This window comes from Aegilops tauschii, chromosome 3 (assembly GCF_002575655.3).
Source record: "Aegilops tauschii subsp. strangulata cultivar AL8/78 chromosome 3, Aet v6.0, whole genome shotgun sequence".
Lineage (NCBI taxonomy): Eukaryota > Viridiplantae > Streptophyta > Magnoliopsida > Poales > Poaceae > Aegilops > Aegilops tauschii.
In genome coordinates, this window is record NC_053037.3 from 85,897,828 (window position 1) to 85,910,888 (window position 13,061).

The window sequence follows — 13,061 nt, forward strand, 5'->3', positions numbered from 1 at the left end:
AATCTGGCTGCCGCCGATGATTCGATGTTGACTTCTATAATCGAGCGATCAACGTTTTTGGCAAACTGTCAAGAAGAAACCGGATGGTTTTTCTTTAATAAAGAAAAAAAGTAAGATAAGGTGGTGGTTTTTTTATTTATGGCTCACAATTGTGGTGAATTTTTGCAATTTATTCGTGTAGGTTGTGGTACCACATCAACAGATCCTTTCCCTTCTGCTAGGCTTGAAGCATCCAAGGTAGGATGGCGTGGCATCCAAGACTGCAGCCGTATCCACCACCACAAACTACAGAAATCTCACGAGAAACCACATATAGTACTGTACGTACCTACAGTAAAATCAACTAGCCACGAAACTCGATCACGTAATCCTCATCCATCATTCAGAGCAGCAGCACTTCGAGACCACAACCATTTCAGAGACCAGATATGGTGTCCAAACTCAGATAGATATATTTAGCTGCTGATGTTCTATACAAAAAGGCAATCAATCCACCCTGCCACGGTCCCAGGGTTTATATAGCAAGCTAAAGCTTGTACCTCCAACCAACCATATATATTCAGTCTAGCGTCATATGCTGCATAACTAGGGGCTATTATGCTATCTAGAGTCGTCTCCAGCACCGGCACCGCGGATCGAGATACGGTGCGGCAAAGTGCGGCAAAAGGCGCTCGCTCATCCACCATGGTTACGGTTCAGAGCGAGCGAGAGCAGCGGCGAGACGGTTCATTTCCACAGCTTCACGTGCTTGTCATGGCTCACTGAAGCCACCAGGCCGGAGCTTGAGGAGGCCAAGGCAGAGATGAGGCCGTCGTGCGCCGCGACGGTCATGCTCCTGTTCTCCACCATGTCCCACAGCTCAAGAGACTGCAGTGTTGGACACGAAACACTTGTAAGTCAACAGCGTAAATATCTTAGGAGGAAAACATGAATGATCCTGTCTATCCTTATCATCAAGTAAACATATCTTAGCAGGGAATCCAGTGATCATGTCTATTCTTATAAACATTAAAAAAAAAGCATCCAATTGTAGTTGGGATCATTTCATTTGCAAACTACATTTGAAGCTAAAATTGCAGTTGAAATTCTAGGTCATGCTTGTATTAGAAAGATGAGAATTTCCAATGCAAGCTAAAATTGTAGTTGAGATCATTTCATTGGCAATCACATTTTATAGTCCTTTGCAATTAACTTTCAGACGTGCCATGCCCGTAAAATGCTGTTATGCGCTAAAAACACTTGCCTGGTAGCAACCGATGATGAGCAAAGATGGATACTTAGGGTGGAAAGCGCATGCATGAAACTTGCTCCCGGTGCTGTTGAGCTCTTGCACGCAGTTCTCATTCCCAGAATTCACAGACCATACTTTTACCGTGTCTTCACTGGTAGAGACAACATAGTCACCAGTGGGGCTCCAACAAAGTGAATCAACATGCTCTGTGTGACCCTGCAAAATTACCAAGATGGGGTTGAAGTTTTCTCTTGTCATGACCTAGGGAATTTTCAATTACTAGACAAGTAAATTCTTATTACAGCAGCCACCTGAGCACTTGGGAGAATACTCAGGCAAGAGCAATTTATCATAAATGCAAGTGAATCTCAAAAGGTTGAGTAAACAATTAGACAAGGAAGTAGACACCGAGATTTAGTTGGACACCATATCCTGATGCCACTTAGTGAACTAAACATAAGCAGATTATCTGCATCCAGTTGTGATGTAGAAATATAGAGGTTAGAGCCATCCAATACAAACCTCAAATATCCTAACACAAGCTTGTGTTTCCACATCCAGTATAGATACAACATTCTCTGAAGCTGCTGCAAGAAATCCACCATGACGTGGCTGAAATCTCAGCTGGCTTGAACCTCCCTACACAGGCATTACAAGTAAATAAATCAACAAACAGATGATCTGCAAGTGATATTTAAAACCATCTGCTGCTTGTGCTGGTGGCATCTCACTACTTTTAGAACAAAATTGTATGGACAAAGCAAAGCTACTAGAGATCGACAGAATGCTCAGTACGCAAAGTTTAGTAACCTTGAAATTTCGGACAGCCCTTCCGCTGCTGATACTCCAGAGCCGAATCTCACCATTCCCATCACAAGAACAAATGAGGTCATCCTTGTTTGGGTGAAAATCCACGGACATAACAGATGCTGAGTGCCCGGTAAACGTATGGACTGTATCATCTTGCTGGAAAAAACATTGCAGGAGTCGAATGTTAATGGCATGTTTATATAGTAAAACATACAACTTTGCTGCATTTGTAACTCTTAAGAAAACAAGGATAGACATCTCCCAAGCATCCAAATCAAATTAGAACCATCATACATATACCCCAGAACAAATAAGATCCACTTCCTAGACAAGAATTTGTGCCGTGTGAAGGAATCTAAGAACTGATGTTGGGGGTGGTGGGACCTTTCATGACAGGTAGCCTTGCCATGGACATTGCTTAAACTGCTCTCTTTTGTGAGTTTCACAGCCTAATTGACTATGCTTTCCAGTTTCAGCATAAAAGGTAACTGAGATGACATTAACACCTGAGTTACGAATAAAAAATAGCAATTTGATATTATCATTCGATGTTACTTGACAGAGTTGTGCAATGTAAGACAGGCGAATCACAAGGAAGCAGATGGGTAAGCAAAAGTTGGAGCGTTGACAAACCGCACAGGCTTACTTACATTGTCGACATCCCAGACCCTGACAGTTTTGTCAAATGATGATGTAGCAATACGTGGGATGCTTGGACCGAACCGTACATCGGTTATCAGAAGAGAATGCTCCTCCAATACTGCCTTTTGTTTTAAAGTTTCAGCATTCCACAATACCACCTGCATTGCAACATAACAGTTGTACATTTCAGTTTCAACACCAATTTTGGATGCAAGTCTCCAGAACTCAGACAATATCCCTTAGACTGAGCAGCCTGGTTAGTATGAACATGCATGTTTACCTTCTTATCATGACCCCCAGTAGCAAGTAGATTTCCATCTGATGAGAAGTGACAACATACAACCTTGTTGGTGCTTGCTCGAGCTGAAGAAATCTCTCGAAAGGTGAATCCTGCATAAAACATACACAAAATGTTAAATATGAAACAAACTTATGATACAACTTTCAAGTAAATAATGTAAATATAACATAATGAACCAGCATACTACTTCGACACCTGTTAGGCTTTCACTAAAAAAGGGACCAGGGTCTGTACACCTCACGGTTTCCATGCTAACCACAACCTAGTTCAGTTTACCCGATTGGGACCTGTGGGTACTACACTGGTAACCCAGGGAACCAGTGCCAATAATTGGCGTAAGCCTTTGGTACTAAACAGCTAGAACAAAGAATCGCACCTTTAGAAGAAGCCATAGAACGGCTGTGGGCATCACTTGGACCTGCAGCATCATCATGTGACAAGAATGAGTCCACGTTATCTCCCAAGCTGTCATCCTCCACCAAGCGATCCATGTCAGCCTACAGAAGTCAGGGCACAAAAGGATCAAGCAATAAACAAGGCACAAAAGGATCAACCAGTAGAACAGAGATGGGCTAATAATAGTAGTTGTACGTCCAAATACTTCCAAAGTACTAGTAAACAATAACTTACAATCTGGTTTGTTGGTGATTCCCTTGTGCCTGGGGCATCAGCACCAAAAACAACTAAGGCCTTTGATATACTAGCATTGTGGTGCATCGGTGGCATTGATATGGTGTCTCCTGGAGTATCTGTGGAAGGAGTTGAGGGTGCTGAGCTGGGGCAGGGGCCAGTAGTATTCATAGTACCAGAGCTGTTAGCTGGACCAGATGATGAGATAGGTTGTTTGCGTTTTCGCCCATTTTGATTCTTGGAAGCCTGCAAAACCATATCAGAGTTTGGGGTTTACAAACTTATGGAAACTTAAAGATTCAACAAAACGCAATAAGATGTTAAGATGATAAAATTGGATCATGCAGAACAGAGTAAAACCTGTTCGTTTCCACGAAAGGAATAGCACAAGCTTCCATCCATAGAAACACTCCCAGGCACCATTTTTTCATGATGGCCTGAGAAGTGATTTGAGCTTTGTGGTAGCTGGCTCAGTAATGATTGTTGAAGGAGCTGTTGCTGATTGCTGCTTTGCCGTTGCTGTTGTAAAGCAGCTATCTTCTACTACAAAGAGGGGAAGTGGTGAGGGTTTCTATTAAGATACAAAACATCATAAATGGTAGTGCTAGGGTAGAACTGATGGTAAGTGGTACTGGATAGCTGTTAAGAATATCATTAAGTACTTGAAAACAATAAGGATGTGTTAGCTAGATGATCATGTGATCATGCAAACTTCCAGACTGACAAAGAGCTGATTGTAACTGGACAGCCGTTAAGAATATCATTAAGTACTTGAAAACAATAAGGATGTGTTCTTACTCTATTAAGGTCAGGATGAACTCGTAGTAAATAGCTCCACCGACGCGAATTTCTACTCTCAAACATGATTATTGTTCGCGATTTGAATTTGTGTTCATTTTGAATGGAGGTGCACTAAGTTGTACAAGTTTAAAGTGATTCTAAGACGGAGGCCAAGCACATTGAGATTTGAAGCTACAAAAGGAAGTGTTTGGATAAGGCAATTCATTGTTGAACTATATCTTTGTGCACATGTAGGGTGCAAAAGACATTTTTAACCAAGGAATGAATTGAGCCTTCATGTGCTAATGTCAGAGATCCAAACAGTATTTCTTTGTGTACACAAATAGCATGTAGCCGCTTTCCTCTATTTATTTTTTGTAACAGCATTTCCTTTGATGTCAGAGCTAAGACCTCTAATGTTCCAGTTCAGAAAATTCCATTTCCGGTTTGTGGTATCCATGGTAGGTTAGGTAGATTGAAAGAAGCTGGAGGTAGCACACTAGGTAGATTGAAAGATGGAGGTAGCACACTAGGCTCTAAGGTGGGCAGTCCTGAAGGTGGGTGCCGGCAAGGAGGTAAGGAGCCCATTGAGATGATAGGCAAGGTTCGGCAATGACATAAAGACAGCAAACCAGCTCAACAGTTAGTTATAACAAATTATGACACTACATGTCAAATGCAGAAACAAACAAAGCTTAGATGTGGGGTCAAAGAGGCCCCAGGAGATGCAGATTAGTGAACGTCTTCACTGGTCACGGCAGCAGCCTCCTGAGGTGGCATGCTGCAACAATAATTTGCCAAGCTTTTGATGGATCTCGATGGGAAGTTCTGGGACTGGTTGCCGAATGAAAACTTCTCTACTCAATATTTTAGAATCAAGCTGGAAATAGGTTTTGGCAGGAGATTGCCCACTCTTGAAGAGTCAGCTCTTGACTGGGGAGGCAGAGGTCGGTTTGAACACACTGACTCTGGGCTTGGCAAAGTGGCGCTTGTAGACTAGCAGAGGCCCACTGCAACGGGCCTTGTGGACTTCGAATCTGCCACTTGGGGGGGGGGGGGGGGGGGGGGGGGGGGGGGCTTGGGTTGGTCAATGGATCACCACTGACGTCAGAAACAGCCTGGAGCTGGAGAGTAGCCAACAGCTCAACCAGGTAGCCATGTCATCTACACAAACAAGAAGCAAGAGGCAAACTACCCTAGGATGGTTTTCTTATGATAAATTTAAATAAAGTTCGATGACAGTTCACTGAGCATAATTCAGGGGTGAACTTTAAATTCGGCCTGAAGCTCAGGAGGGTAATACGCACTTATCTCGTAAGAAAATTGATACTGCAGAATGCCAAGTTGTCAACATGGCATATTTTCTTATGACAGGTTTAAATAAATCCAATGAGTGATCCCCTTAAAAAGAATGATTGCTCAGTGGCCAAAATTCAGTGTTTGTATTATGGCAGGAACCAATGGGGAGACACAAAAGAAAAGAAACAAGGCGTGAGACTACATACATAAAGCCACAGTAAAAGTATGGGCAGTTATATGCATATAACATAAATAGTACGTCGAACTTACCTTCATCAGCATATCTGTCTCCATTGGCTGCACATGTGAATACATGTTCTGCAGTGAAGGCCCCACGCTAGGAATAATATCTGTGAATGCGTTTGACTGACCATCCCTTCGACTGCTCAAAAGCACCCGAAGCCTTCGGGCATCCATCTCTCCAGATGAAGATGTAATATTTTGCTGTGCTTGAAGCAGCAGCTGTTGCTGCTGTTGCTGCTGTTGAGTGAGAAACTGAAGATGTTGCAATGCTTGGGGATTCTGCATAAAAGATTTCTGTTGGAGAAATCCAGATCGAAACTGATCTAAACCCTGAACAGTTGTGACCAAATTGAAATACGTCGTGAGAACATAAAATATGTACAAGTCCTACTTGCTGCAAATTTACAATTTAGATGACAGAGATTTAATCAAGTGAAAAACTAACCGTGAGAGGCCACCCTTTCAAGGTCATATTGTGCCCTGCTGGATTAGTGCCTGCCAGAAAGCAGAGTATTAAACTATAACAATCAGTATGTGAATGAACGATACAAGTTGACAGGTATTAGGACATCTAACAAGCAGTCAGAGTCTCGAATTGCAGCAGCCAGGCACAAAAACAACCATGAGGCTACATGAACAAAAAGATGGAGAATATGTGTGGTAACGACAGCTGTGCAGCCTAATTATTCCTCAAAACTAAAATAACAGGGATTTTCATGTTTGCATTAAGAAACATAATCTCCCTTCTAGAGACTAGAGAATAGGCCTACATCATACCTACACTGTGGATCACTGACCGTACACAAATTAAAACAACAAATATTAACGTCTCAATGCATAGAAGACCACAATATTAGATACATGTGTTCTGCATAATGATTTGTGCATTTATATATGCAAACAGAATTGTATGTATGTACTCTTTGTAAATTCTACCACCTTTAAGTTGTGTCTGTTAAACAACCATAACATTTTTTGTATATATTCGAATCTGGGCCTAATGATCTATACAAGTTCTACACAAGATAAAAGAAAACTGTTTGCAACACCAACGATTAAATGCTACTACAAAATAGGAAATATGTTTTCAGGTTCAATTGACTACGGATCTATAGATGTGAAAACCACATGAAAGCAGGAATAAAAGCAGAAACATCAATTTATACTAGAGTTCAATGGCAAAAACCTGGTACTCCAAGTAATGATCCGTCTGCTCCTGCAGCCCTAAGATTTAGAGTGGCATTTGAATCTACCTTGATTTCCTGGTACAATTAGACTTACCAACTTATATATACTGGCACATAAGTGAACACAATATCTTAAATAAACAGCAACCCAGTTAAGACATGTACAGACTACCTGTGTTGATCCCTGCAGTTGTAGGTTCCTGGCCTGAGCTTGTTGCAAAGTACCTGACACTCCACCAGCTGATCCTTGAAATATTTGCCTAGCGGTTGTAAGAACAGCAATCGAGTTAAGACATGCACGGACTACCTAAAACCATAAACCAAACATCTGCGCCCTAATAACAATCATATAAACAGCAAAGAAATGTCCTTGTAATTGAAAATTAAAGACAGAAACATCATAACAGCATCCATACAATCAGCAGACAGAAATGCTTTTCACTGACATGTTTGCTGCAACTGGTCTTTATGGACCTAGTAAATGCATCCCATGACTTTGTATAATTCATTACAGCAAAACAATAGTCTCAATGAATACTGGACAACATGCTAATGGATCAATCAAATAGATTTTCCTTCTATCTTGAGATCAGCGTGTGAAAGCTATAATGGGCATTTATGCATTCAGATGTTCAAACTGAACTCCAAAAACTACTATGGATAGAATAGATTGCATTTCCAGTTAACCAGAATAGATTGAATTATCATCTTCAAGATATTCTTAGGATGCACAGTATCTAAATTTGCTACAAGGTAATCAGAAATGTTGAAATATATTAGAAGAGTGAATTCCTATAATCTTAAACTAAAGAGGGGGGAAAGATGAAGTTATAGAATGTATTAAAATTCTTTTTTGGTTGCCGAGCACGAAAACATGATATCAAGGATGTTTAACCAAGTAGCTCTGATACCTCCGAAACCACTCCCTTGTGACAAGCGAGTCATCATGAAAGAACAATATGCAAACAAAACTACAGCAGGAACAAGCTATTATGATTTATGAACCTACAACTAGAGTTCCATAGGAACTAGAAAGGTACAAAATGAGCAAGTAAAAATAGAATTCGGAATTCAGCTCAGACTCTAATTGATGGGATAAGACAAAAGCAACAGAACTGGAACTTTGGGGTTTTTTTTTTACATTTACCAACTGCACTAAAATAGATGATGTCACAAGACCATGAGTTGTCTGTTACAAAACTCCCCCAAGTAAATACAATACTATAACAAGCATTACTAGATAGTTTGTAGTTTATACCCGGAAGCCTGAGCTGATAATGCTGCGGACTTCAGCAAAGATGCAGGATTTGATTCCAGAAGCTGCCCAGCGTTTTCATTAAACCTTTGCTGCAGTGCAGGTTAGGATGGAAATATTAATGTATATCATTTTATATCAAAAATATTTGAGGGGATATTTAAGCAACAGTACATACTGCCTCTTGGGAATTACCTTTACTGATGCCTCATCCAAGGTGTCCCTCTGCGCAGAAATCTTCATTCTCTCTTCATACGCCTTTGCAGACAAAGAACTTGTTGTTACAGTATTTAGTTGTGTTGGAGGATCAGCAGATACTGAACCATTCTGAGGACTTGTGGGCAAATAACTGCTCTCATTACGCTGCTGTTGCTTCTGCTGGCGACGTTGCTGCTGCTGCTGCTGAGGATGTTGTTGCTGTTGTTGGGTCTGCTCCTGTTGTTGTTGCTCCTGCTGCTGCCTCTGTAGCATGAGCTGCTGCATTTGGATCTGCTGTGCTGACTGCTGGGAATGAGGATGTTGCTGCTGTTGCTGCAATGATGACTGCTGCTCTCGAGCTTTAATAGACTGTGTCTGGGACACAAAATTATAGTCATATACGGGAACAAGACCATGCAAACACGGGGAAAAGATACTTCATGATAATGCAAGATTATCACACTATATAGCTAGCAGTGGCAAGCAATTCCAGAACAGGAGGCAGGTGGTAGCTACAAAAAATATACAGTTACTGACTACTCAGAAACAAAAGCCTAATGGATAAATGCGAGCTTAGCTACTATCAAGCGCTAAACTAACACAACTTATTGTTTTATACTTTTATACACAGAATGAACATAAAAATAATTGGCTCTGGACCATTGGAAATAGGTTTTGGTGTTTGGTATGGCGCATTAACTTAAGATTTAATTTGAAATATTTAAAAGTAGCTTCAAACAAACACATCACAGATGAACCACCAGTCTGAACAGAATCCAGTTGATATATATGGGAAAGGCAACTCAAATTTTCGCAGACCCATGCTCAAAGATGTCTGGCCAAAGTCACAGGTCCGTCAATAGTTGTGCGGTTACGCTGTCATCCTTTAATTAGCTAATTGTGCAAAAAAATGAAATAAACATGAATGGCCATAAAGATTTAACCAAGGTAGATGGATTAGGGTTTTTTTTCCTTCTTTCATCAGTAAAATGAAAGTTTCTTGGATTTTGACTCTACTATTCATGTGGAAATTTTCAGTATGCTTTATATGAGAATATACTCCTATCAGCCAGCAAGTGGTGGGTATGACTAATGCAATTAAACATTTACATGTTTACTGTAAAGTTGTATCATTTAACCGCAGCAGCACAAGTAAATCAATATGCATGTGCAGAGGCAGTGCATCATATAAGAACCTCAATGTACGAAGTAGCAACATCGGAATGCTTGTCGTTGGTCCTTGAAATGAAGATGTCCCAGAAGACCGACCACCACTCGAAGAGGAAACCCCCTGGGGCGTCAATTGCTATTGCAAAATTAAAGTGACACATGTCAGTGCAGTAAAATTAAGTTTCATTCTTCAGAATTCAGATCGGACATTTGCATAGGTAAAATCAGACTAAGACAATACAATGGTTAGAACAGTTGCATGCACATTTGCTTCTAGTCATGCATCTCTGTCGCACAAGCACTGCCTACCTGACAACAAAGGCACTGTCTACCTAACAATAATACCTACAGGAATCAAAATATCTGGCCCTAATGTAGAAGATAGAGCTTGGAAACTAAAATGGAGCCTTCCACGCAACAAGGTAAATTGATCATGACACATTGATGTTGTAGCACTCACCAACAGGATCTGGAGACAGATTGGATTCGGCTTGGAACGCCTTTGCGGTGTTCTGCAAGTTCCGCTTCACCAGGTAGTCATGGATGTACACATCCAAGCTGCTTCGCCAGCGATACACATGGCAAACATTAGGTTCATACCACAGATCAGTACATCATCAAGGTTAATAATAATTAGAAGAAGGCACGAAAGATCCTAAAGAAAATCTCCTCTTATGCAAAATTTACTCCAGAAAAAAACCCCAACAAGGAAGCTACAGGCACTGGAAACAACAGGAGATGAAAGCGAAAAAAAAACAGAGGAAAAAATAGAGATAAAATGTGCATTTAAGCACTGTGGTAAAGATGCATTAAACTCTCTGGAAACCAAGAGGCAGCTGCATTGCAGGCAGCAGCAAAGGCAGACACGCAAGGAACAGACCTATTACCGGGAAGAAAAAAGAAGGGCAGAAAAAGAAAACATAGAAAGAAGATAAAAGGTGGCAACTTTTGCAAAAGAAGAGGGAAATGTGCAGAACGGGAAAATAGAAATTTCATCAAGAAGTGACCTAATAAAGCATTTGTTCTTGAACGAATAATGCAGGGCATTTGTTTTTCAGCGGATAATCTGATTCTACAGGGGAAGAAAGAGGCGCCGTTGTCAACAACAAAAAAATCACAAGAAACAATGGTGCGGAACGGACGGCGAAGAAACCAACCTGCGAAAGGAAATCAACGGTGGGGGAGGCACACAGAGACGAAGAAATTTCAAGAAACGCGAAGAAACCCTCATCTCGAACACATCGAGAGAGAATGTGTGAAGATTAAAAAAAGAAAAGTGGCGGCGTGTTTCCCTGCCAAAAGCAATCTGCTCACTGAAATAAACCCGGAGGCGGAGCAGAGGGAGGAACGAAACTCACATCTTGTCTGCGTCCCAAGAATCCTGCGCCATGGCTGCCGCCTCGTCCTGCTCCTCCTCCTCGCGGCCACACTGCACGACACGGTAACAGCGCCTCAAGAACCGCCAAAGGAACAAGAGCGCACGGAGCACAAGGCGGCGAAGAGAAAAGAAAGATTTGACCGCTCACATTCCGCTCCAAATCTTGCCTCGACGCCACTTTGCAAGGCCGAAACGCAAGTTGCTTCTTTGAAAAAAGAAATCAATTGGAGAGGAGAGAAGGTAGGTGCGCGGTGATTTAATATGGGGTAGGGAGGAGAGGGGAGGGGAAGGGAACAGAGGAATCGAATAAAAAGGAAGAGATGAACAGGGGAGAAGAGGGGATCGAGGGCTTTAGGCCAAAAACCCCATTGCCTTCTAACTTTACACTTTCACCCTTCATGGACACATGTAATTGCGATAAGGCCATTCACGCCCCATCACTCGTTGGAGTTCATACCATTTTAGAATTTTCCTTTTGTGGGTTATTTGATTTGTGTAATTGAATATATTAATAATCTAAAGAATTAGGCCTTTGAGAGTGTTTTTTATTTTTTGAAAATTATTCTTTCCCTTGATTTACTTAACTTTCAGAAGGCGTGATGTATATTTATGTGTTTTTCTATTTATATGGTCCTTGAATTCCATGAATAAAAGAGACTCTAGACCATGAACGATGAATGGTCCCCCCTAAAAGTAGCTCAAATTGACGTCATACACAAAGATAAGGGCAATCTTTCATATCTTGAAAAATTATAGTTTTCTAAGTCCTTCGGTCCTGCGAATCAAAGGATTCTAAATAATGTCCAATGATCGTCCATAATAAGAGTAGCTCAATCAATGGTGTACAGAAAGATACAAGGACGATCTTTGATATCAGAGGTGAATATAATTTTAAGAGTCTTTAAATCCCATGAATTAAAACATGTAGGTAACGAGTGGCGCTAATGACCATCGACCGACCTCTATAAGACCAACTGAAATTAATGTTGTGCATAAATATAGGGCAATCTTTGGAGATATTCAATATCTTGTGGAATTCTATTAAATTTGATTGGATTCAATGTACATTATATTTAGAAGTCAACTCGAATATCTTCTCATCGAAAGAGACGCGTAAGGCGTGTTATATGTGCATTAATTTTGGCTGGTTTTGCGAAAGGTCAAAGGTCATATATTAAGAAATACAAGTTCTTACAAAAACACCCTTATAGAAATTGAAACAAATCATCTTTGGGGTGTCGAAGTCTTCTTTTTGTTGCATCCACCGATGGCGCGGCGTGAGCAAAGCTTGTTGCCTCCTTTGGATGTCGTCTCAGTGGAGCAAACTTGTTGAAACGCACGAGCTTGTAGAAGCATCTTCACTCTTTGTGGAAGTTGAACCTTTTTTATAGAACTTCACTAAAAGTGTGTACCAATATCTAGCCTAAAAAATAATTTGTTATCTATGTGATTGCCTCGAATCAAATTATAAAAGTATCGTCGCCGCCTCACATTCTTGAATAAGACACAAACCCTAGCCAAACTTAAAAAACACACAAAATGAAGTAGGAACATTCTGGCCGGCAAGGGACATGGTCCATAGTGCGTACATGGCCTTAAGGCCACGGAAGACAACACACTAGCGGCGCTGCGGGTAAGAAGCACGGAACCCTGATCACCTAGAGTGAGGCGAAGGTGCCATAAGAACAAATATCATACTAACAACAACAAAAATGACCCGCTTATTAGGTTTTAGCGAAGGTGGTTGCATCACCAAAAAAATATCAGACTCCCTAAAGGAGACTCTATGTACGTGAGCATCATTACCACTTTACCAAGGGTCTAGTGCACAAGAAACCACCATCGAGGCATTGTGAGTGATCCGCGAGATCTAGGAAGGTGTTTCAGATGAAACATTCTAAGCGCCATATCGGTCTGTGAGGAGATGTCGATCCAAG

At 41.1% G+C, this 13,061-nt stretch overlaps 1 protein-coding gene across 3 annotated transcripts; it reads right to left on the bottom strand.

Annotated features, from left to right (window-relative positions):
• Positions 1–429: 429 nt before the first annotated feature.
• LOC109739216 (transcriptional corepressor LEUNIG) lies at positions 430–11,446 on the bottom strand. Of its 3 annotated transcripts, none has more exons than XM_040403547.3 (19): positions 11,273–11,446; positions 11,105–11,175; positions 10,207–10,307; positions 9,773–9,882; positions 8,574–8,951; positions 8,382–8,470; positions 7,296–7,383; positions 7,123–7,198; positions 6,382–6,431; positions 5,964–6,215; positions 3,975–4,154; positions 3,615–3,860; positions 3,361–3,481; positions 2,964–3,073; positions 2,692–2,841; positions 2,042–2,197; positions 1,754–1,870; positions 1,244–1,447; positions 430–867 (listed from the first exon to the last, which is right to left on the bottom strand). In XM_040403547.3, the coding sequence occupies exons 2-19, from the start codon at positions 11,134–11,136 to the stop codon at positions 727–729; spliced, it is 2,601 nt and encodes an 866-aa protein (XP_040259481.1). In that variant the 5' UTR covers positions 11,137–11,175; positions 11,273–11,446; the 3' UTR covers positions 430–726. The 3 variants fall into 3 exon arrangements, with proteins under 3 accessions (XP_040259481.1, XP_020153890.1, XP_020153891.1); XM_020298301.4 differs by having other exon boundaries at positions 5,964–6,266; XM_020298302.3 differs by having other exon boundaries at positions 5,964–6,266; positions 10,207–10,304; positions 11,273–11,429.
• Positions 11,447–13,061: the final 1,615 nt, after the last annotated feature.